This window comes from Haemaphysalis longicornis, unplaced genomic scaffold, assembly GCF_048455015.1.
Source record: "Haemaphysalis longicornis isolate Haplotype H1 unplaced genomic scaffold, Haemaphysalis longicornis Haplotype H1 scaffold_33, whole genome shotgun sequence".
Classification (NCBI taxonomy): domain Eukaryota; kingdom Metazoa; phylum Arthropoda; class Arachnida; order Ixodida; family Ixodidae; genus Haemaphysalis; species Haemaphysalis longicornis.
Genome location: NW_027526346.1, coordinates 1,127,413 through 1,152,283, shown reverse-complemented (window position 1 = coordinate 1,152,283; position 24,871 = coordinate 1,127,413). Strand labels below are relative to the sequence as shown.

The following is a 24,871-nucleotide window of genomic DNA, read 5'->3' as shown; positions in this document are numbered from 1 at the left end:
CCAGGCTACTATTGGCATACTACAGGCCCCACGAAGTATCGAAGCGGGACCCGAATAGAAAAACGGAGCGACAGCCCATCGTCTTACCGACTAAGCTACGCCCACACGAAGAGACGGGAGACAGACGACGTACTCAACGAGCACGGGGGCGGTTAGATCACGTGCACGAATTCAAAGCCCTCCTAAGAATCGGAAACAGCGTGACGTATGATAACGCTGTTTATGTTGTTTATGTGGCTTGGGTTAGCGGCGAGCTTAAAATAGTCCAGGAAAGTGGAGAGTCCTACTTGACGATGACGCATGCATAACACAAAAGTGAGGGGAGACAGTGGGAGAGATTACGTCATATCTGCGCGAGCCGCTTTCCTTCCCACACTTCGCCGGACGCTCATCCTCGTTTTTTTTTTTCTGCCGTCGCTGCGGCGTTCCGTCACTCGGTTAAGCAGACGCCGCCCCCGGGAAACCGATGTTCTTTGTAAGCCACGTGTGTAAATTCAAGTGGCGTCGTATGGGAAATCGTTGTGGGTGCCTTTCACAGCTTCGCATTGCAACTACCTTCACAGATTGTGTTGGAGACAGATCTTTTGTCTTACAGCTTCCTGACACTACCGGAACGTCTGAACTGTAGAGGAACTGTAATTAATTCATTGTTGCGGCTTCTGGATGTCTAACACAGTATAGCCATCTGCAGACGCTATTCGGATCGCTCGAATGACGGAATTCAGAAAGAACGCATGACTTCATCAAACCTTTTCAGATGAGGCAATTCGGTGGATAGTACTTCGTCCCTACATGAAGCAGTTCCCCACTGTGAGTATGAGATGGGGTATTCCGATTGAGCGCATTGGCCATAGTTGCTTCAGTGTTTCCTTGAATTAAGTAAGTGGGAGCTTTATCGCAATTCGCATGTGATATTTATGTGAAGAGTTTGGTGTTAAAAAAATCCTTGATATCCTTATGTAGTTTCGAAAAAGAACTTTGATTTCCCCATTCAAAGTCGCTTCTGTAGTGAGCTACACATTTATGCTCCAAATTATGGAGCTGGAGTGAGAAAAGTTTAGTGCGACATTTTGGTGTGGTAATAATAAACTGGGCAATAAAATAAACACCTCTGCAAGCAGGAATTACTGAAATATCTGTTGCAATTTACAAAAAGAATACAAAGAATAACATAATGCCATCGCTTACGGGAACGTGTGAAATGTTGGCTTGGTTTCTGAGGAGCAATTCTGTAAAAAAACAGCGGTTCAGACCGGGATTTTTCAAATTCTCATTGATTGCTCTAGCGCTATTAACGACGTTGTGCAAACTCATGCAAGCTCGCCCTAAGTCATTTGTGTGGCGTGGTCACTTGGAAGCTGTGAACGTCGCTTTGTGAGACTTCGAAGTCTGTGTTAAACACAAATTATTTGTTCTCTAAAGCAATTGACTGCACGTTGGCATTGCGCTTTTCGAATTCAAATTTCTCCATTTAGATATTTTTGGATGTGGTGCATTGGGCTCACTTGTAAATGCTAACCGCACCCCCATGGCCCTCCGGCCGTGGTGGTCAACATACTTCTAACGCTTGCTGCGCGTCTGTGCAGACCGAGCGGCGACGAGGGCCGCAGCAGCATGCTCCTTCGGCCCCCACAGCCTCCGCCCCGGCGCATGCTTCCAGTCAGCCTTGGGCCTCTCGCCAAGCGCCGGTGCTCAAGTCCCGCCATGGGCGAACTCGTGCCTCCTCAGCCTAAGCCTCGCACAAAGCAGCTTCGCGCTCCCTCGTCGAGGCGAATTTGTGGCCGCGCAAGTCCCGTTGGACGCTCGTCGCTTCCCTCGAGCATCCGCACTGATGACGAGTCGTCGTTGTTGCCCGATTCGGCACTGCTGGAGTGGTCGACCACTCCCTCCGCCCGTTCATCGTCCCGATGATGGGAAGGGCTGTCAGATCACCCATCATGAATGGACGATTACGCGATTTTGGATCTTTTAGGGCAACGAACGTTCTTCTCTTCCGTCAATGCTTATAATTTGGCCCGGTTTCGGCATTTCGGTAGTGCGGATTAAGTGTTTCAGTAGGCATTGCTGCATATCGATGTATTGAAGTCAGATTATTGATTACTTACAAATCGGCAGAATTAGTACGTTTACCACAAATTTCTGGTATATAAAAGCTTTGTAATCTCGTACATGCTCCTCCAATTATTAGACTTTCCATGATTGAAATTGGTTACCCAAATTTCCGTACTTTCATGTGTAACCACTGTTTTTGCTGCATTATTGACATGAACTATATTATTTCCTTCGCTATGGATCATGGCTCGTTTACATTGACCCCCCTGTGGCATTGACCTTATTCCTTTGCATGGAGTTCTCCGGTCATAGGAAGACGCCGCACAGCGGTCGCCACCCTCAGTTTGCTTCTCCTTACCCTGTTAACCACAAGGGCTCAGATGTGTCCTCTTTATTCACAGTGCGGCTGCCATTTGTTCTTCGGACTATTCACGCAAATAGAGGAGAGTTAGATAATTGCTAACCTAAAGAAAACATTCTCAATGTATATCCATTCCGTAGTCTGCCGATCAAAGCAAAAGATGTCATACAGATATGATGAAAATATGAAAAAAAATCGAATACCCAAACAGAAGTCGTCTCTAGTGAGGTCATACTTAAGTAAAATTGTAGCGAGATTGAATGCAAGTGTGATGAATAACAATTCGTGGCAGTTATAAAAGGTTTCAACATAATCCAAGTTGCAGATTGAATTGTGAACGCACCCAGTGGAGGCAGCAGCTCTCGCCCAGTTGAATTTGTGCAGCGTGGCTACAGCGCAGCTAGTGTTGGAAACCGTCCTTCTTGGACGGCTAGCATACAGTATTGTGAAATAAAATTTTCTCGTGGCTGCGCTGTTGATTATTTGGGTTGCTTTCCGAACCTTTAAGGTACGTGGGAAACAGGGTGATTTGCTTGACACCTTACAAAATTGCGCGCTTACAAAGCCTGCAGAAAACTTTCAGTTACAAAGCCATTATTATAGAAATTGAATTTGCCAAGCTATAGGTGTGGTGAAACGACCCCTCCCGCCATTTTCCTGTTGAAAAGGACGAAACGGGTTTCTCAATGACTGCGCTATGTTGTCGACCAAACTTCCTGTTTGCATTGACATTCCAACTTTTCAGATTTGCTAGAAAAGGCGTCAATAAAAGTTATGTGTGCTTTTCTTTCCTACATTACAGTCTAATCGGGAAGAGACTTCATAGAACGCGAAGAGCCAAATGTTGGCTTCCAGCACGACGAGCCAGTACAGTGGAAGCACCCTAGGTTCCAAAATGGTAAAGAGAACCGGTTCGAATAGTAAGGCAAAATAGTATTTCGAAAACAAATAAGCGCCCTTTTGGTGCAAGATTGTACAGGAATGATGGCTCGCCTGTTTAAATGTACTGTTTAAAGGGACACTCAAGTGAGTTTGACAAGCTATGTTTTTTGTTTGCATTGCGTTCGGTGGCTCCTTATTAACACACTGGACCTTTTCTGCTTTTTGTACTTGTACGTCTTTGCTGTGAATAAAATCCTTCGCGCTGCCTTTTTACAAGCACCTAGCGACTTCACAAGGGCGGACATCCCCTGTCAAATGGCTTCAGCGAATTTGCGTGCGTACCCTGCAGCTCAGCAATGTGCCGTGAACGCCTGCGCTTCATGCTGCCGTAATGGATGGAACCAACCAGGCCCTGGCAGCTCCAAGTGGATTCCACTAAGGTACTCCAGCAGTTTCACATGAATCTACGATCGATGATTACCTGAAAAGCCCGTCAGCTCCTAAGATGCGTCCTACTGACCGAAAGACCGCAGATCAGAACGTTTTGGAAGAAAACAATGGCGACTTCACTCTTGTCACTTACAAGAAAAAGCGAGTCTAGGGAATTTTTGTTGTCTTTGAACCAGCTGAAGGTAATAGTTTGTGGAAAGTCAGCACCAACGTATTGGCGCCAAAATGTGGCGACGACACAAGAAAACGTTTTAACACATCGCCTAACCAAGGATGGTAGACCTATTTTGATCGTGTCGTGCCTAACGGCCGCGAACCGGCTTTTGCGTCTCTACTCTTGCTGGTATACTAGTCGAAGTACGCCTGCACCAATCGTTGATGGCAATGTACGGGAAAATCCTATGTGGGCCCCTTGAGCACACTTATGAGGCACTAGGAACTACTTTAGAGACCGAGGTGAGACCTGTGCCCGTCGGCAAGTCACCTACTCACGAGGTTAAAATCAGCATTGCTGATAGCCGCCGACACTCGGTCATCTTGGAAGTCAAGCCAGGTTTTCCTATGCCAGCTAGGGTGTTTCTTGGCCTAAACAGCTTCCCCGTAGAAGAGTAGACTGTGTCCGCAACACCGTGCTTCAGTGGGTGCAGCCCGAAACAACCCATTCCCGTTTGAACCCGTCCCGCTTGAGCCCACTCCCGAAACGCCCTTTCCGTTTGGCCCGCCCCGTGTGCGCCCATTCCCAAAACGCCCTTCCTGTTTTACCGCTTCCTGTTTGAACGCGTTCCCAAAACACCCTTTCCGTTTAAACCCGCTCCCACAACGCCCGCCTCAAATAGTTCAGACAAGTTTATGAGCCCGCAGTGCACTTTTAGGCCTGCAAAATTGTGCTGGACAAGGTAGTGTAGGCTACTGAGTAATGATTACAACATATTTTACTCATTTCTTGCCTAAATATTTAGCGCGGGAGCAAATTCTATTTTAACTTGACTCTAACTCTATTCGGTAGATGGGCCCCCGACAAGTTTTCTCTTTAAAGCTCTACAGGTGATGGCAACAGTATTCTCAAAACAGCTACAATTAATATGAACGCTTCCCCGGAAAAGTTAAATATTCACGCTACTTTAAACGAAAGCAAATGCATATGAGCAACAAAATTATGCGTGATTTGCTTCCAGACTAATTCATCGCATGTCGCTACTTGCGCCGCGGCGGCCGGAATACGCAAACCCGCGCAAACCGCAAATGGTGTGCTAAAACGTGTCCTACCATTTTAAAAGGAAGACGGAAACTCCGGCTCCGGGTAACACGGTAAACGGTGGCGCAAACAAGGTAACGATATGCTAAAACTCTCTGTTACAGAGGGATAACTACATATGTGTCTGCTTTTGCTTTGCCACGTACTGCGTGCCCCCATATGTATTATCCGTAAGAAGTATACGCAAGAGAATATAGCTTCTGGTGCTCTTAACGCCTGGACAAAAAACGTGTGCGAGCTATTTCCTCCAAGCAGAAATTTCAGCTTTGGACTTCAATTGCCATTCTTTTACAGACATTTGCATATAAAGTGACCGTTAGCCACACATTAAAATGGATCATACCACTGGTTTGGCCCATATTAGTTACCGCTTTCATAAAATACGTTTTTTTCTGTAGGTAGCTATATTTGGTAATTATATTTCGCGAGATCTTCTTCCTGCGTAAAAATAAAAGAGTAGCCCTGGACTACCTCCAATAAATAATAGTTGCATTTGTTATAACCCCCAACTTCATTGTCGGCAAGAGCTACGGACGCTACAAACTGGCACTGCGACCGCGGAAAGCTTTTTTGTTGTTGTTAATTCTCGTACTTTCTTTGTGCATTCGTATATGCAATCTTAGGGACTGGAACCACCACCGCTGCCGCGGAGTACGCATGCCAGAAACACGTTCCAGACCGCTCGTTCAACCCAGAAGCAGACGGAAGGGTGTGGTTTCAGCTGTAATTCACCAACGCTGTATCGGGTCGGACGCAGCGCAGCAACCTACATGTTGTTTTTTAAATTGGCTCCGCGTATCACAAAACGGTTAATTGCAAAAAGTTTGCAGGTTAATAGGACGTCTGCAACTTTGGCTCCGCCAGCCGTAGCGTTTTTCGTACTGTGAAATGCTTTTGACGTAACTTCAATTTAATTTTTAGGTTACGGCGGACGCAAGTATTTTTTTACTTTCGGTTGCGTCGGACGTAACTCCAAACCTGAGGTTAAAAATACCGTCGGACGCAAGTTTAATTTCAAAAATCGCACGCCTCGGCCCGAGCCACCTGAGTCGAAACTGGGTTCGTTATTCCTGGAAGGGGCTAAATGCGAAAATACGAAACGGAAAGGGCGTTTTGTACCGGTCTTGAAGCGACGGGAAAAAAACCAGAATGTTCAAATGGGAAAGGGCGAAAAGGGAAGGTCGTTTTGCGCCGGGTTGAAGTGGGAGGGAACAAGCGGGAAGGATGAAATGGAAATAGGTTCAAACGGCGACCTCCCGCTTCCGTACCAGAAATACGGTCACATCGCCAGGAACTTCAGGAGAAAACTTCGCTACAAAAAATGCTCTGGGGACCACCGCCACAAGGACTCTACCTCGCGCAACCTACCCCGATGCGCAAACTGTGGAGCCCCGCATACTGGGTCGTATGGAGCTTGCCCGACAAAAAGGCAGCTACCCTTGCACGCAGTGTCGAGCAAATACAAGGGAAAGCTCCTTTCCGACGTGAGCCACCATCAAACCCAGAAGTTGTGTTTTCACCCGTGATTGTGTTTTCAAATGACCCCCCGCTTCAGGGCGAATATCCCACAAGCAAATCCTACGCGCAGGCCACACGGCATCATCCAACAGCCCAAAATATTCACGCCGCGCATGATGTCCGCTCACTGGATGCAGATTTCCTCTCAATTCGACGGCCCCGCATGGAACATGGAAAAATGGCAGCTCAGGCTGGGCAGCCTGAAACTACTGGCATTATGTTCCCCATGCTCTTTGCTGCAATCAGGGCACTGCTGCGCGCCAACCTCTCCTATGGCCATATCCCTGAGGCCGACGCCGTCTTGTCTTCGCAACATTTTGTGGCCTCCACATCATCACCTTCACGGAATCGCTCCGGAGCACGACAAAGTTGATGGCATCGGAGACCCACTGCCTGAAACCGTTTATTAACGCAAGTCTCAAGAGTGGTACAGTTTTTCAATGAAATTCACGGGGCCTATGCTCGAAACTAGCTGATTTTTGCCAGCTTGTGCGGACATATCAATTTCTGTTTAATGTCACTTCTGAATCTCGATTTGAAAAGCATTTGAAGTTAAAGATCTTATCATTTGCTTGATTCGCAGCGCTTAAGCGGCCCAAGACGACTTTTTATTGCTGTCCGTAATGATGTGCCAGTCACAAGCGTTGCCGTGCCTGCTCATGAATCAGAAGAATACGTCTGCGCGAAAACGACAATTGGCACCCAATGCTTCACTTTAATTGCTGCCTACATAAAGTCAAGTAACCGCTTTGAAGTCTCGCGGCTAGGAAATACAATTACTGGAACATCCCCGCCTTACATATTTTTGTGGTGGCTTTAATGCGCACCATGAGATCTGGGGAACGTGGCTAGCCGAGCTTCTGATCAAGTATTTTATTCAGCCTCTTAACGACGGCACCATCACTTATATAAAAAATGTGAAAGTCAGCAGCTTCGCTGCAAAAGTTTCGTCTGCACATCCAGAAGACAAGGGGAAGTGACTACTACCCAGATTTGCTTTCTTACCTTGACAAAGATGCGCTCCGAGAAGGAACGAAGGTTACGTGCACTAACTGGGAGGCCTATGGGAAAAGCGTGGGTCATAGGATTACACCATCATCTACCGAGGACGGCCTAATTCTTATCATTTTTCGCTGCCTGCGGGAATCATCGCGTGCCATAAAAACGCCTCCAAATATCAGAAGTGATGAGGAGTATGACTGTCTACGAGCCATTCGCAGGCGTGCAGAGCGCAAGGCTTAACGTACCAAAACTTGAGAATACATGCAGCACGCACCTAAGCCGCAGAGGCATGCGAGGCGCCATTTAGAGAAATAATCAAGGAGTGACGGCAAAAGTTTAGCGCGAAATTGGATGTTCCCAAGCCTTTATCGCACATCTGGGGTGTAGTAAAGGACATCCGTAACAACATCTCTACACTACGCCCATTCAGCGCAATGTCGTTGCATGAGAATATTTCTCAGAGAGAAGCCGGTGAAGAATATTGCAAGCTGCTGTCTGCCACCAAATCCGCAAGGCCGCACCCACACTAAAAGTATTTCATACCACCTCCCGCTGCTGTGCCTGCGTTATACCACCCGTTCTCGATACAAGAAGTTGATAACGAAATTTCCGATGTCAATAAACGCTCTTCTTCTGGTTACGAAGAAATTACTTATTGGGCTATTTCGCATTTATCACATCACTCCCGCTTGCGTCTCCTGGAGTATTAAAAGGTCACGTGGCTGCATGGAATCATTCCTCGTGGATGGAAGCTAGCCAAGATTATTTCCATTCTGAAGCCTGGAAAGCCATCGACACGACATGATTTGTTTTCGACTGATCACCTTACTCAGTTGCATAGGAAACGTAATCGAAAAATGACCTCCAAAGGGATGAAGCCGTATTTCGAAGCCATAAAACCTTTCCCACCTGAAATGAACGGCTTTCGAGAGCATGCATCGGTCATTGACAGCATAAGTGGACTCGCATCATTTTTTGAAGGACTGAATTCTGGCCACACCCCAACTGCAGTGCTGGTAGACATCAAGTCAGCGTTTGACACCGTTTACCACGATCGAATCCTAGCATCTGTTGTTGCACTTGGCTTAGGAGGGAGATTATATGCATGGCTTGCGATCTATCTAGAAGGACGGAAACTTTTCATGTGCACAGAAGAAGGCCCAACACCATGCTACGTTGTAAATAGAAGCGTCCCTCAAGAAGCAGTCTTAAGCCCACTGCTGTGTAATCTTGCGGTCCCCGCGGCGTCAAAGTTACAAACAGTCTGTTTGCACTTCACTTCGATGCACTTCACAGTCTGTTTGAAGTGCATCGAGATCGCTTTCAATAACAAGGCAGACGCTGCAGAAGGCTCTTGCGAGAATAGCGGCATGTTATAGCCGCAAAGTACTCAATTTTTCCTCTGAAAAGTGTCGAAATGGCGTTCACCCGCAGGAGTATGGACCGCTGTCCTCTAACCCTCAGTGACTGGGTTTGCATCACGTGCGAAACCAAAGATACCTTGGCATTGCAATCAGCAGACACCTCTCCTGGTCCCCAGGGGTAAAATGATTACGCACGCGAATTACAGCAGTGTCCTAAATTATTGGATATCGTTGTGGCCCTCGCTGGAGCAGTGACTGTCCCTTTGCGGTGCTCCTGTGCAACGCGTATGATTATGGTGTCTTGCGGTACAGCCTATACGTACTGCAGAAACTCTCCCCGACTAGCAGAAAACAGCAAGCTGCAAGGAACAACTTTCTGGAGAAGTGCCTTGGCCTTTCTCCAGGCTCGCCAAGTTGCGCGTTTGTTGCAGACGCTGTCTGCCGGCCCATGGATGTGTTCCGGCTTGAAGAAACACTTCGGAAATATTTAAGGGACAGGCTGCATGCCGCAACCCGTTTCCTGTCTCGTAGTGCTGATCATGGCGCTTCCAGCTTTCGACAAGCAATAAAGGCAATTCATGCTTCCGCTCGAAATCAAGCGCCGCAGACGATGCGAGTGGATTTTCCGCCATGGACGTTGTCACCTGTTACCATAAAACATTGCATACCTGGGATTTATTAAAAAAACACATACTGCAAAATGTCTTACTTCGGGTTACACCTGCCTATATTTACAAATTTTACACAGTAACGACCCATGTTTTTACAGATGAATCGGCAACATCTCATCGCAGTTCTTCGAGAGTTTTTATTCCGTCAGCTAACAAATCACTCCCATGCCGGCTTGAATGAATGACTTCGTCCAAGCTAGCTGAACTTTATGGAATCAAAGAAGCAATCCGGTATACAGATGGGAAAAACGGCTCACTTCAGTGAGCGGCTCAGAACGGCTCAGTTCACTGAAGTGAACCGGTTCATTTGAACAGTTCAGCGGTTCATTTAGGTCTGTAACCTGTGTTAAGCGTGCATTATCTAAATTATTACTGAAGTTTTATTGAGTTATTTATTTTGTAACAATATCCTGTGTATTTGTACTGAAAAGAATTGGCCTCACCATCATTACAAAAGTTTTCACGTGTCAGTGGTATTTCAGAATCACTCTCGGTCGATATATAAAGACAAAATGCAATTTTTTGTCAACTTTATAACCTCACAATTATGATCTCTACTAGTGAGCTGTGACGCAAGAAAAATGATTCTGGAAAACATTAAACAAAAAATAATTTTAATAATGTGGAGGTGAACAACACTTTGTTCAGTTTATTCGAAGCGAGACGGGACCGCTTTTTGGCAGCGATAATAGATGGCGCGAAAGTTGCTCACAAGACCCAGTTGGGTAGGCCGATACACATTTAATGACTCTACCGGAACGTGCCGACACGACTCGTTCAGAGCCACGCTCAGCACGATTCTCTAATCGAGCGAGCAACCGCTGAACGTAGGTTCTTAGGAGAGCCGCTCTGCCAAAGAACCGCCGGGAGCCGAGAATCGCCGCGGAACTGAGCGGTTGAGAAGATCCGGCTCGTTCCCGACTCGGACAACAGCTGCACGCACAAATGTAACTGTGGTGAACCTATGGTCACAGGAGTTTATTTTCCTATTACTTTGAAAATACAGACGCAGTTTGTTCACTGCTGCCATTGCGGCCTCCCGATCTGTCATTCACCGCCGCCGCCGCCGCCGCCGCCGCGGTTCCCAAATGGCGCCTCAGAAAATCCGCTTCGCGAAGAGCGGCTCTCGAAATGAGCGGGCGCCGTTCTTCGTATCTTCGGTTCAGTTATGGTGGTTACCATAGCCACGATAACTTCTAGCCACCATAGTTCAGTAACTGAGCGGAAGAGCCGGAAGAGCCGAAGAACGGGTCAAAACTGCATCCGATTCTCCTGGCTCGAACTGTCTGCTCCCACCACAGAGGGCGCTGGAGGAATTTGGAAAATTAGCCCCAGATGTCCCGGCAGTGGAGTTGTTTCCTCGCGCCGGCAATAGCTGGCGCAAAGAGTTTTGACCCGGCTTTTCGGTCCCGTCGGCTCTTTCTCCATGATTTGCTGTGCTGTGGGGCTGTGGCTCGCCCCGTTCGACAAGGATAAATGAGAGGGAGAGAAAGGGCTCCCTCTCTCCAGAAGAACCGCCGCTCACTTTTACCAGAGTCCGTCAATGCTTTTCTGCTTTTACTGAGCCACGGCTCACTCGTTCTTCAAAAAGAGCGGCTTAAAAGAACCGGATAACTCCTGAGCGACGCATCTCTAATCCGCTACCCACTTCGTCAGGCACCGACACAATGGACCATTTTCACAGATTTGCAAGCCCTTTCAAAGCCTGCGACGGGCTACGTCCTGAAGCCTGTACGACCCCATCCAGCACGAAGTAAAATACCTTCACCATCTCGCGTACGCTGCTGGCCATCGCGTAAGCCTTCAGCGGCTCCCTGGACACTGTGGTGTACTATGAAATCAGAGAGAAGATGAGATTGCACACAGGCGCCTAGAAATGAAAAACAAAAAAAGATTTTCTTTACAAAAAATGATGCCACAACTATTACAAGGGCACTAGATTTAGCCCAAAGAGATCACTTTTGGTCCCTTCCGGAACATCATCATGATTTTCAATGCTCTATTTACTCACAGATTAAGCAGGTTGCCCGAACGATAAACTCGCCGCCGGGAAACATTATTTCATAGACTGCGATACAACGCGGCTTTCACTAATTCCTGCTTACACCGCGTAGGTGAAACTCCAAGCCCATGTTGCGACAGCTGTGGCACCGCCGGAACTGTCGAGCATGTCCTCCTAGAGTGCTCCGCCTTTCCTGACGCAAGTAGCCGGTTACAAAGGAAGAAGACATGTCTTCACCCTGGACCAATTACACTGAACCTGATAGTTGTGCCATGGCATTCTCCAGCATCTCAGCAAAAAGTCCTGGATTCGTTATTTGGCCATGTTGACGATATTGGCATCGCTAATACTTTATTGCTACCCTTATGCGGAAAGTCTTCGCTACATCCCATGTCCCTATATATGACTACTACTACTACTACTACTACTACTACTACTACTACTACTACTACTACTACTACTACTACTACTACTACTCCGATTTTTACCAATATATCTTGACCCCAACGCACCACGGTGGCTTAGTGGCTAAGGCATTGTGCTGCTGAGCACAAGGACGCGGGTTGGTTTCCCAGCCGCGGCGGCCGCATTTCTGATGGAGGCGAAAAGCAAAAACATCCGTGTGTACGAGATTTCAGCGCACGTTAAAGGTCCACAGGTGGTCAAAATTTACCCGGAGCCCTCCACTACGGCGCGCCTCATCGCCTGCATTGCGTCGGCGCATTAAACCCTGCAATGAATCCATCAGTTACCTTGTCCCCATCCCCCTTCCTTGAGAGTAGCACATCAACGTACGCATGTTGGCATTTAATAAACAGCTTCCTTTTAACTCTTTCTCGCGCTTTTCATCGCTTATTCGGTGGAGCAGGCGATATTTATTTTATAATGCTTAAAAAAAGTACCATACGAGGTCTGCATGACTCCGCTAACTAAAGCAGTGACGTCCATACAAGGTACTACTATGATTGGACGATGGCCAAGATTAAATTTCAAACCAGTTGTGACTTCGGTGCTGTGAAACAACATGCTTGACGTCAGACGTTAATATTGTGTGGGCATCCTGGATATCTTAATAATTGGCATGCCGCGCTTCGGTCATGCTGTCTGCTGTGAAATGCGTCAGATAAGCCTACCAGCACTGCTTGGAATCGTAGCAATCACTAGCCGAGGCGTGCGCAGTGGATGAACGCCCTCCGCGTCACCGGAGACGCTCAAATGCGATTCGATTTTCCCCGACCGTGGAGCTTGCATTGCTCCAGCCTGTATTATAAGAAGCGTGCTCGCACCAGTCGAAGTATTGGCGGATTCAGGACTGTGCAAGTAAGCAGTCGGCGCTTCCGGCAACGCCATGCCAACGATAACTGCACAGCGCGCCAGTGTCAGTCTGCACGCGTTCGGCGAACTCGCTCGTAGAGCAATGAATGTTACCGCGCAAAAATGGTGAATTTTGTATAGAAAGCATTGCCCAAAAATATATATACTTGAAAAGAAAGTATGCGCTACCGGGCATTCGAACTTTCAAATAGCAAAACAAAGGACCTAAGGCTTCAGACCAATCATCCATAACCGTTTTTTTTTTTCTGTATTTCTGCGTACCCCGCCATAAGCCAGCGCTGCCATAAATAGAAACAGAAAATATATATCGTATAGCCTCCGTACATTTTCATTTAGTTTTAGAAAACCCAAGCCACTCAGATAACTATGTCTTGAAAAACGCTCGCGCAGAACGTGTCCCCCAAATTCCCCCAAATATCTAGCGCCTAGGGACTGAATTCCTTGAGAAGAAAATCGCTCGCAAAGTGCGGTCGTGCTGCTGGGCACTGTGCTAGATGAACCAGCTAAAAACCTGATCCAGCACCTTGGTTTTACGTTGTAAATAAAGGATCCGGTTGAATATTTGAATTACTTATTACTCATATTAACTTCGCTGAGTCTTTCCCGCTACAACTGAAGTCTTTCGCGCTAGATGTAGGTTTCGCTACAGTCATTCGTTCCTTTATTTTTCACACGCGTGTACTCATATTTCAGACGCCTGCAGCTTTCTTGTTGCTATGGGACATCGATGCCCCATGTCACAAGGAGTTTTTGGTGGCCTTATTTCTAGGGAACAGGCCACCCTCTCTAAATGGCTCTGCTGATTTACTAAACAATCTGAGGAATCTTTTATGCAAATATATTTATTTACTTTCATACTAATTGATGTTTTCAATACAACAGCGACATCTCTTTAATGTCCCGGGAGTTCATCTGTAGCTGTAGCGTTTCGCTGTCTTTTCTGACCAGTAAAATAAGTGTAAGCGACTAAGTGGGAAATACAACGTTGAGAAAAACATGTGCAGTGATTGCCAGCAGATACGGGAAGTTCCCCGCGGCAAAGTAACGAGGTACTGCAGCTACGCAGCCCCACTCAGAGGCAAGCCGCTGAGTAAAAAGTTTGTCTTGAATTTGAAAAAGTCGTGCAAACCAAATTAACATTGCCCATCATTCATAGAAACGAGGATTTTATTGGAAGAATTTTGAAACAATTTTGGCGTGAGTTTATGCTTTGATGGACTTGAAGTGCCACTTATTGGACAAAAAAAAGTGGACATCGAAATTTGGGTCCACGACAAAATTTTGTTTTTCCAATTTATCTTGTTTGCGGTTTGACATAAAATGAAAGTTGACTACAATGTTTCCCGAGGCAATAAAAATTTCCTTTCGTTTGTTTCTTTTTTGAGCTAATGCCGCGCAAGGAATCCCAAATTGGTCAAACCAGACGGTAAGAAGTAACGCCATTGTCAAGGAGCTCTGTAAACTTGGGCGCCCTTTCCAGCTCATGCCAACCACTCATTGGAGTTTAAACCTAATTTTAGGCAGCTACTTGGACAAGGAGGCCCTGTTAAGTGATCGCCAACTCGCCACCTACTCTTTGGCTGTACTCCACAGCAGACCCACGGCATTCCCTCGGCTTCGATGGATTGCTTTTTGGGTTTTATGTCCTGCTTCTTTATACTGGCATTGGCGAAGAGTTTTTTTACCTGTCTGTGTGTATTCTCTCTTTCCGTCACTCGATTTGGTGAGGAAAGTAATGGTAAGCCTTGTCACTAGTGGGTTCTCCGCCCACTTGGATTTGGTAGGCAGGTTACTCGGGAAAGGAAGAGGCGTGCATTGGTCGAAGGAAAGAAGGGAAAGTTGTACAAAGGATGCGAGGTAAAACAAGAGGGGAAGAGGATAGAAAGTAGAGGAGTTTGCACATTACTACTACGGCTGGAAGGATGAGAACACAAGGGGTCGGAAGGGAATGTTCAATTGGCCAAGTGGGATTGGAGGAGTGAAATATGAGGTCGTTGAGTGTTGGAGGAGACAGGAGAAGAAGAAAGGGGAGGTTGGGATAGGATGGAGTAATAGAGGGAGAGAGGGAATGACAGGATGTAAAAAGAAGGGGGCACAGGACAGAGGCGAAGGAGGAAACAAGTGCGGTGGAATGGATCGGGAGGAGGCGGAGGAAGGGAGAGAAGTATTGGCGGATGGCAGAATGGAGCCACAGGAATCGGAAAGGGAAACAGAAAAGAAAACGTGACTACGAAGGTTATTGGAGGAGGGAAAGACAGAAGAGTGGGGAATGGTGTGGAACAGGGGAAAAGGGTATATGAGAGGAGCAGGCAGAGCCCGGTCGCGAGGAAGGACGAACTCCATCTCGCCCAATGCGGGCTCTTCAGATACAGAAACGAAGCAACAGCAATAAAGGAGACTTCCACATCCCCATTTGCGTTCACATTGGCCGTGGGCAGACAAAAAGAACTGTCTTCGCCCATGAAACAATGTTGTAGCGTCGTTAAAAAACAGGAAGTGATCTTAAAACGAAGCCATACAAGCTGTGGCCTGTAGAAATACTTTAAGACAAATTCTAGCAGTAACCCCCACCTCAATGATCAAATTAATATTGATTTGCTGCCTTGAGCGTTTCGTATTGCCTTATAGTAAGGTACACGACAGTGAACTGGACAATATTCATCCCCACTAAACTTTGGCGCATCATTCGGTGACAAAGAAGCGAAAAATTACGGTCTCTTATTCTCGCTTCGCTAGAGAAAGCTTATGTGAGCCCGTAGTTCATTAGGCAACGTCGGCACGTGGCCAAGTTCCCACGTACTATTTTGGAGGGAGAGTCGATGTGCATGACGCTTGGTATGGAAAAACACAAACGTATATAGCGAGTTGAAATGCAAAGCCGATATTTAAGGAAGTGTCAAACTATAGACATGTCGATCCCAACCTCAAGACCCAACCGCAAGCCCTCACTGACCTTCCACATCGGTTGACCAAGACCCGTCTCGAAGCTAATTTTCTTCGAAGGATTAAGTGGGGATGTTCGAGTGGACTCGCTGAAACTTTTTTCTGAGCTTCACCAGAGAGCGACTGCCTTGCCTCGGGTTTTCCGCCAACGCCCTTAAGTAACCAAACGTCACATAGTTGCGGAAGGCTTCCTCATACATCATTTTCTTCGGGAAACTTATAGCGGGCTCTTTGTCCTTCACTCTTGGAGATAACTAAATTACTTTGCGACAGTTAAGCATACTAGATGGTCAGCCAGTCATGTAGCGAGCAAAATTTAATTGTGCGTGCCATGCTAGGGAAGGCATGCGTAGTTGTCAATGTCGACTTTTTTAAAGTCGGATCTAATGCGGATATGTGCCAGCTCCACGACGAATTCGATCGGGAAAACTCAGCTGAAGTCTCCATCCCGTGACTGCGAGGAGCTGGCAAGGAAGTTTTCTATGTTAGAACTTTCAGCAAAACTTCCCAATTGTTCACGATTCTTTGTTTAATTCTGCAGAGGCAGTGTCAGGTCTGCGGCTTCACTCGGCGATGTGGAAACCTAAGCCTACACACTGTTTCGTCCGTTAAGATTGCAGAACCTCTTGCAGACATTTAGAAATGAGAAGATTAAAAAACCTCCGAGGGTAACTACGCACATCTTGCGAGCTGTGAGTGCGGACCTGTGTAGCGAGAAGCAGCGTCAAACTCACCGAATGTCGAGCTGCTCCTACTATGCGCTTTCTAAGTGGAATGGCAGAACCCATGCACTAAGTTCGAATAAAGAATTGATTGATTGAAAAAAAAAACGTTCACCGTTAATCGGCTGGTATCACAGCGCCACTCGCTGCTCATTCTGAAACTATGTGCGTGAGTACGAAGCGTCTATGCTGCTCAAAGTGAGCCTACCCGATGGCTCTACCTCCTTATGCGTGTAAAGGGCTTTGGGACATCTACTTGAAACTTTTGACTTGCTCCCCTTCTTAAACTGTAAATGTTTTCAGAGAATCTATTTCTAGAGTTTAGATCATGTTTAGACGAGAGTGCGTCGTGTAAGCACGTTAAGTTTATTTGAGTACAAAACAAAAAAAAAACTCACAGTGGCATCGTGGCTGCACCCTTGATTCCCTTAACTAAAGCCATGGATATATTTCTCCTGGATTTTTAAATTTGCTAACTTTGGCGACTCAATTATGGCATTTATATTGTTTGTGGATTGTGTCTGTAGCAGCTGTCTGTAGTAAGCCAGCCAGCTGGTAGGCTGGCTGACTGACTGACTGACTGACTGACTGACTGACTGACTGACTGACTGACTGACTGACTGACTGACTGACTGACTGACTGACTGACTGATGGACTGACTGACTGCCTGGCCGACTGATTGACTGACTGGCACTTACGGGTTGTAAGGGCCAGTCAAGTTGCTTATGTGAAACTTTTCCCTTTCTTTCCCCATAACCTTGTACAGTTTATGAAAAATAAACTATTACTATTACTGACTGACTGACTGGTTAGCTAACTCGCTGACTGTCTGACTGACTGACTGGCTGGTTGGCTGGCTGGCCGACTGACTGACTAACTGCCTCACTGACTGACTGACTGACTGACTGACTGACTAAATGGGACTGACTAGCTGCCTGGCTGGCTGGCTGCTGACTGACTGACTTATTGATTGACTGACTGGCTGGCGGACTGACTGGCTGGATCACTGGCTGAATGGCTGCCAGACGGACGGACGGATGGATGGACGGACCGACTTACCTACCGACCGAACGACCGATCGACTGAGAGACTCTTAGACAGTAACGCTCGACATGGAGATACTAAGCACGAAGTAACTGAGCACGAAGACCTGCTCTTTTTGAAAGACATTATAAAAGCTCCGCTTTGTATGTTTAAAGGAATTTCGCTCAAAAAAGATTGCTCTATATACGAAGTTATGAAGTGGTGCTTTGCCAACAGTAAAAGTGTTTCAAGAAGGCCATTCGACAAAACGGCAAAAAGGGAAACACTAAGCGGAAGGTCTTCGAAAAGACGGCAAGCTCCCGAGGGACAAAACTAACGAACCATCTTGTTAGATTCAATGAACCGAGGTTGTCTGAGCAGCAATAGAGTTTCTGTTCGGAAGCTGGGCGGAAAAGTACACACAGTGACTGGAGGCGGCGAGCACTGATCGAAAAAAACTACGACAAAGGGAACAACTCCCGCTTTCCTGAGTTGATAACTGCGGATGCGGCCGTCCTCTCCTTAAAGTACTAACGTTTGCTTGACGGGAAAAATTTTTTTTTCGTTTTAAATAATGCCGGAGGCTTTGCGGGCAATTATTTCTTGCGGGGAATTGTTTGCCCTCGCAACAAAAGTAAGTATATATGTGGGCAAATGATGGCAATTTTAAAGCGCACACGTTTAAATAAGCACATAGTTCCTTATTCTGGCGTTTTTCGTTAAATGTATCTTCTGGGCTCTTGGGGGAAAGCTAGCTCAAAAGGATACAAAGGAGTTCTCGTTAGCCGCATGGGCGGTATTGACAAACATTGTGCTCCTCCCAGGTAAACAAACCCATTGCAGGCCTATTTTAAGGTGCAGTTCCTGGCTTTTGTATTTTTCTGTAATTTTTTGAAAGACCAGACCCGTAAGTCCGTAAATCCTTATTTGTATTAAATTATGGCAAAATTTATGACATACTGAAAGTCCTCCCAACTTGTTTGCCTAAAAGGCTAATGCCGCAAACATCGCCTATAAGTTGTTGCTAACGCAGTCAAGTGGACTTATGGAGTGCAACTCCTCTTTTTTTATGTTCAAAGCACGTCAATTATCTTGTGCTTGCAGTGGTATATCTCTGCACGGGAAAAAATGCATAGACATAAAGAAAACGTCCGCCCTATCATTTTGTGTTGTAAATGAACAAAAAGCGTAAGGAAGCCAAAACACAAGCGGCGTCAAACATTCACCACCCCCTTAACCATCGCAACGAACCGTGTTCTCATTTTCCGTATAAAAGTAATTTCCGCCCAGCCTTCCGTAGCTATCGGTAATTGGAAACGCATTATAAATGAAGATGACTTTAAACATGGATTTTAAAGGCAGGTGTCACAGCATTGCTCGCTTTCTGATCAGTGTAAAAAAATAAAGGTAACAGCTTAAGAGCCCACCAATGAAATAAAAAAATCAGGAAACCAAACTGAAGATTCTATTACACGGCTGTTTGAGGTGTTGTGGTAGGTAACTGAAGTTCTGTATCTTGATATCCTCAACAAACCTGTTCTTTAGGATGCGAAGCAGCTTATAGTCGAGCCTGTTCCGTCCGCCGTTGTGTGGGCGCCATTGTGCGGCGTCCACACCCCCACTGCGCATGCTTGGCCAGGCACCGCTGATGATGATTGTTGCAGGATGCCTCTAGAGATTGCCCAACCAAAGAATCCAACACGAGATAGCTTCGCGTTTAACAACCGTCGTCATCTTCCCGTAGGAGAATCCTGAGTAGTATGCGAGGCATTCCTACTCTCCGCTCTGATGCTCCTCTCCTTTCCGGCATTCCTCCTCTCCTTTCCGAAGCTCCTCTCCTCTCCGGGATTGCGCAACGAATGTCAACACCTGCGGCTCCACGTGCGATAATGGGAAACAGCTTAGGGTTAGAGACGCGACGGTAGCCTCTGCATACTCCGCTGGGGGCGCCACTGTAGCTCCGCGGTATAAATGACGCACGCGCGCGCTCCGCTCCCCTCATTCTTCTCCCGCAACCCCACGATCGAACTGAAAACCAATGGGAACTTGAGTCGACCCCATAGCTGCTTCGCATACTACTGAGGGTTCCCCTACGGGAAGATGGTGAAATTTTTTTGGATATCCTTTATTCGTTCATCTTGCCTACAATGGCGATAGGTTTCAGTGGACGCCTGCGATTCAGTAGTTTTAGCGCGCAACGTGAGCTATCACTTGTTTTTGCGCACAGAAACATACGCGAAACTTATCGAAGGTCTTAGGTCTTTGCTCATTGCCTTTTACGAAAAGGAAAGAGGAACTGCGGAAAGCGAATCAATTGAAAATAAAATAACGCGAACTGGAAATGCACAACCTGAAGTCCCACTCCGGCTATTTTGATCTCGAAGAGTCAGTCAATGTGTATTTCTTGCTAGCGGAGCCCGTAGCGTAGCTTATTGCGGTTGGTGATAAAGCTTGTCTTCCCTACCTGCGTTCTCCTATTTATTCCGTTCAGGGAAAGAAAGCCTAAGTCGTAAGCAGACTATCTCGATGGCCAAGCTGAGGCCTTGAATATTTTTTTACAATGAAAGTTCCTACCATAGCCGCGCAGATAACACGCGAAAACGCAGAAAAACTGCAACGCTAAGAGCGGGGTAAACAGGTTATCCTTACGGCGAGCGTAGTTACGGTGAAAACCATCCAATCGCGATTTTAATCCCCTTTTCACACTCTGCCTCCTCTACCTTCACTATTCCTTCCTTCCTGACCTTGCGTCACTGGCTTTATATGCCCTCCGCCTTGAAATGGTGGATAATGTCACCCGCTGTTAGATGGTCTGAGAAACATAAAACGCACACCACCGAGCCAGAAATAGAGCGATTCGTACTAATTTTGATTGGCATAGAGTGGCGGAAAAAAACTGGTAGCGCTATGAAGACATTGAGTAAACGACCAGCGCGAAATTGTTTATTTAGGGATCTTTGGTAGTATCTCATCTGCGACGGCGACAGGCGAGACAGAGAAATGTATTTAATGAGTCTGGCGATATCAGCCGAGCTAAGCCGCGTGGCTTGCTACGCCAGATAAATGGGGTGAATATGACGATTATAATGATCAAGAGGAACACATCAGAATATTACTTTTTACAAAGTCTGATGAAGACTTGTGTTTACTTGGTAGCCCAATAAAGGCTTTATAGCACTACAGGACGTTTGAAAATATTCGAGGGACCTGATAAGCCTCTCAGTTCTAGTCCTACGGAGAGCGACAGGCCCAGAGACACTGTGAGACATACTCTCTTTGTACTCAATCGCGCACATTTCCAGATTAGGTGTTGCAGATCTTCCCGAACATCACATTGTGGGCACAGTAGCGAGGTGGACTGGTTGATTTCGTAGCAGTAGTAAGTCGTGTTAGGGACGTAAGCATGCTGAAATTACAATGTGGGTCTATAGAGTAGAGGGGCGCGTAATGATGTAATGCGTCTCCAAAATCGATCGCTGAATGATCCCAGCACACTGGATGCAAGTGCCGAAGCATCTTCCCGAAAAAATGGTACCGGTTTTTGTGGACCACGTTGATTATATGCTATGGATGCTCCAGCTTCCGCCTTCACATTTCCAGATATTCCGCAGTGGGCAGGGAATCACTGGAGTGATTCAAATATGTGATGATGCGCCCGCAAAGATTGAAAATGCGAAGAATGCACATGGTGTACAAACTGATCTATTTACGGGCCTGTTCGATTTACGGGCGATATAGCAGCCCGCGGGCTGGAAGAATCATGCTTTCGGGCAGGACGTTGAGTCATGATTACGTGCCCCAAGCGCCTCGGGTTACGCCGGAAGGTCGAAAAGAAATCCCAGCCACGACGACTGCTCCACGGCAACGTTTTTTTCGGGCGCCGGCTAGAGTGTCAGCATCAGGATGTTGGACGACGCAATAAGTGCGCCCGCTGCTCCCGCTGGTGCGCTCTGTGTGGATCGCGGTGTCGTCTTGCACATGAAGAGAATGATAGCGAAGCCAATGCTTTGGTTGTGTGCGTCATCCTCGCGATGGTCGAGCGGGAAGAACGGCGACGGGTACCCCTCTACGCAGAGAACATTGTGCCGACCAACCTATAGATTGATTTAATGAGACTGTTTCGCCTGTTGCTGGAGACTGTGGCCGCCCTGGCGGGAGAATTTGAACACTCCGAAATCTGGCCCAAAAGACTGTGAGGATGCCCCGAAATGCCTGCCCAGAAGATAGTTCTGATTGCCCTGTCGTACATCAACACACAGTGTGCCATGTACATGATCGGTACATGATTCGACGTGTGCGAGTCGTCTGTTCACGCCGTAGTCTAGCGAGTCATCGGAATTCTTATTTTTATCCGCGGACGGGAAAACTGCTTGCCCGACCGAACAGAAGGGGAGCCCACCAAGCGGGCCTTCCACCCTCTCGTTCGTCGGGGAAGCGAAGAACTGCCGAACGTGATCGGAGCGATTGATGGGCGCCCCGTCAGCATTTCTAGACCCCCGGAGTCCCAATAGGGCTACTACAATCGCAAGAAGTTTTACTCCATCGTACTCCAGGATATCTGCAATGCGGACTTGTTGTTTCTTTCCGGAGAATTAAAATAAAACCTTCATTCATGACATGCGGACAACCAATGTACTCGCTTAGAACCTCTTACCTGAAGTATTAAACATAGCAATGCCTTCATCTAGACTGGCGACGCCGTGCTCGCACACGAGCCGAAATAGGCACTCCACGTCTGTCAGTAAACGAACCGCAAATGACCGTTTAAGCCAAATCATGTCATATGACTTTCCGCATAAAAAATGGGCATTGAGAAAAATAACCTGAAACACGTGAAACGTTATTTTTTACTTTAAAAAAATCAACTCCAAACCATCAAATCAGACAGAACGGAAAATTTTCGCAAGTTTATCGTGAAACTGTCCGTGCCGCCTCTCTCCTTTTGTCGTCTGCTAGCAGCGTCGTCTGTGCTAGCTTCCCGATTAGTGCCCGCTCCCCGCCAGGCCACAAACGCCCGGGCGGCTCTGGCAGCTTGCGGGGTATCAGAAGTTGCCAAACCCAAAAAGATCGAAGATGTCCTGGAGCCGCCGAAAGTGACGTCTCATGAGGCCTTATAAAAACGAATGACCGGCTCTTGCCTCAGGCAGCCCACGGGCAGCCCCGGGAAGACAGAACCGGAAAATCGAACAGGCCCATTGATCGTTCGATCACTGATTATTTGGGAGGGGAGAGAGCTGTACCTAACCCATCTTGGTCCGCCGTTTCTGCAGATGGCATGTTTTGTTGGAGGATATAATCGTAAAACCCCAGGATGGAAGGTCATCCTGATCTTCTATACTTAAATTTAAGAAAAAATGCACGTTTAGTACATTTGCATATGAAGCACGTTTTGTTTCACTTGTAATGGAACTAAATCATTATTATCCATTCGGAAATTTTAAAGGGACCCAGAAAGCAACCAAGAAGTTGGTTGCAACGAATGAATTTATCTTGCTATAGCCTTTCTTCCGTTCATTCGGTGCCGAAAGATGTCATATGGCCCTGGGTATGCCATATACTTCCTATGCACCTTTGGCCATATTGAGGTACCCTTTTCTTGGCGCCGACTAAAGATATCTATATAATGCCGACATCATTTTCTTTCAACTTCTAGGCTCTTTTAGCTGTACTAGAAATATAAAATCAAACTAAACACATTTTTTGTGAATTTGTTTCCGCCAGTACATAAATTTTGTGTTATTTTCTGTGTAAAAAAACCACTGCGCGCATATTTTCAATTCTGGCCCAGTAGATGTAACAACGTATGCATATGACAGGAAAAGAATGAGGCGGTTATTCTGGAAGATGTTAAAGTAACTGGTAGCTATGTTATAAAAAAACATTTTTTCGAGATAATTTAGTTTAAAGTAAGAAAATAGGTGAAAAAACACTTTTTTGCCACAATCACAACTTCAATCATTTAGTTAGAAAGCACGAGCTTTGTAATCACCGTAAAAGTCATTTCCTGTTTTTCATCCTGCCGTCTGTCCTGCCGTGCTTATTTTGTGAACTGTCGTGCAGCTCTGTTCGCAAAGTATCTTTGCTTCTGGTCAACCTCTTTCAGCAACTTGATGGCGGTGTTGCGCCCAGGGTTTGATCCGAATAATTTCAAAATGCTGGCTCATGCGTTGCTACCATCATTTAATGAAAGAACAGCATCTAATGTTGCAATCTTTAGAGAGTGAATCCCAAATGACGTTTTTTGGTGCTTGGTTCTAAAGCAGAAATGTGGAAAAAACGTGCACAGCATCTTTAGATTGCCTTGGCTAAAAAATGAGCTATGCAAAATTTGACAGGCAATTTCTTAGTGGAGCTTGTTCCCGTAAATCGTTTTGATGGGGAGCTGGAAGTTTTTTGGTGGAAAAAATGACAAAAATTACGGAGCACTTTCAAAATGCGGATCTGGTCACTTAGTACTTGCTTACAGAAAAACTGCTTTTGCGCCAGTTATATTATTTTCTACGAAAAGTATAATTATGGAAAATGTGCACAAGGAACTGAATTTGCGCAATCGCGAACGAAAAAAAGTCAAGTGTTTAAAAATTTCGCCTACGCTGTGCCCTTAATTGCTGATTGCTAATTTCTTAATTTCTTAATTGCTAATTGAATAATTGCTAATTTCTAAATTGTAAATTGCTTAATTGCTGAATTGCTAAATCCTTAATTGCTAATCAAACCACGCATTTATCTTCCTGCCTTCCCTCGCAACGATGCCATGACGCAAACAGAGGCTGGTGCGGCCGCTCTTTCCGCCATGATAATCCATAAGCTAGGGAGGCCGCAGCGATTTATATCAACCAAATGCAGCGCCACTACGAACTAAGCGGCTTGGTCAGTTTTGTTCGATCAGTCCTGCTTTGCCCAACATACGCATCCTTCGCCGCTCCTGACCACTAAGCAAAATGTTTCTTCACGGGAACTGTGAAGAGTATTTTTGCGTTGTTAAAAAAGCAGGTCTCATGTTTTTCTGCGCTGTTAGTCAGCATGCCTCCATATCAACTTACCACTTGTCGGTGCTCCTAACATCCTTCTATCCTGAGTGGAAAGACACTGAGTTTTAAGAGCGAATGCTCTTTATAAGCGACCCCAAACCATCCACCGCCGGCGTCGGCGGCGGCGTCCGCAGTGCTCTTTAAAGAAAAAACAGCATCCGGCGCCAGGTTTCGATCCGAGGACTTTGCGGGCCGCAGCGCGACGCGCTACCGACCAAGCCACTGCCGCGACGGTGATATCAGTGTTAGACGCGCCTTA

At 46.5% G+C, this 24,871-nt stretch overlaps 1 protein-coding gene across 1 annotated transcript in view; it reads left to right on the top strand.

The window, feature by feature from the left end:
* The window catches only part of LOC144177862 (uncharacterized), a 43,915-nt gene extending 41,156 nt beyond the window's left edge, over positions 1-2,759 (top strand). Inside the window, exon 8 of the mRNA XM_077705443.1 lies at positions 1,587-2,759. Coding sequence (XP_077561569.1) covers positions 1,587-1,911 — 325 coding nt within the window. The 3' untranslated portion in view covers positions 1,912-2,759. The remainder of the gene's footprint in view (positions 1-1,586) is intronic.
* Positions 2,760-24,871: the final 22,112 nt, after the last annotated feature.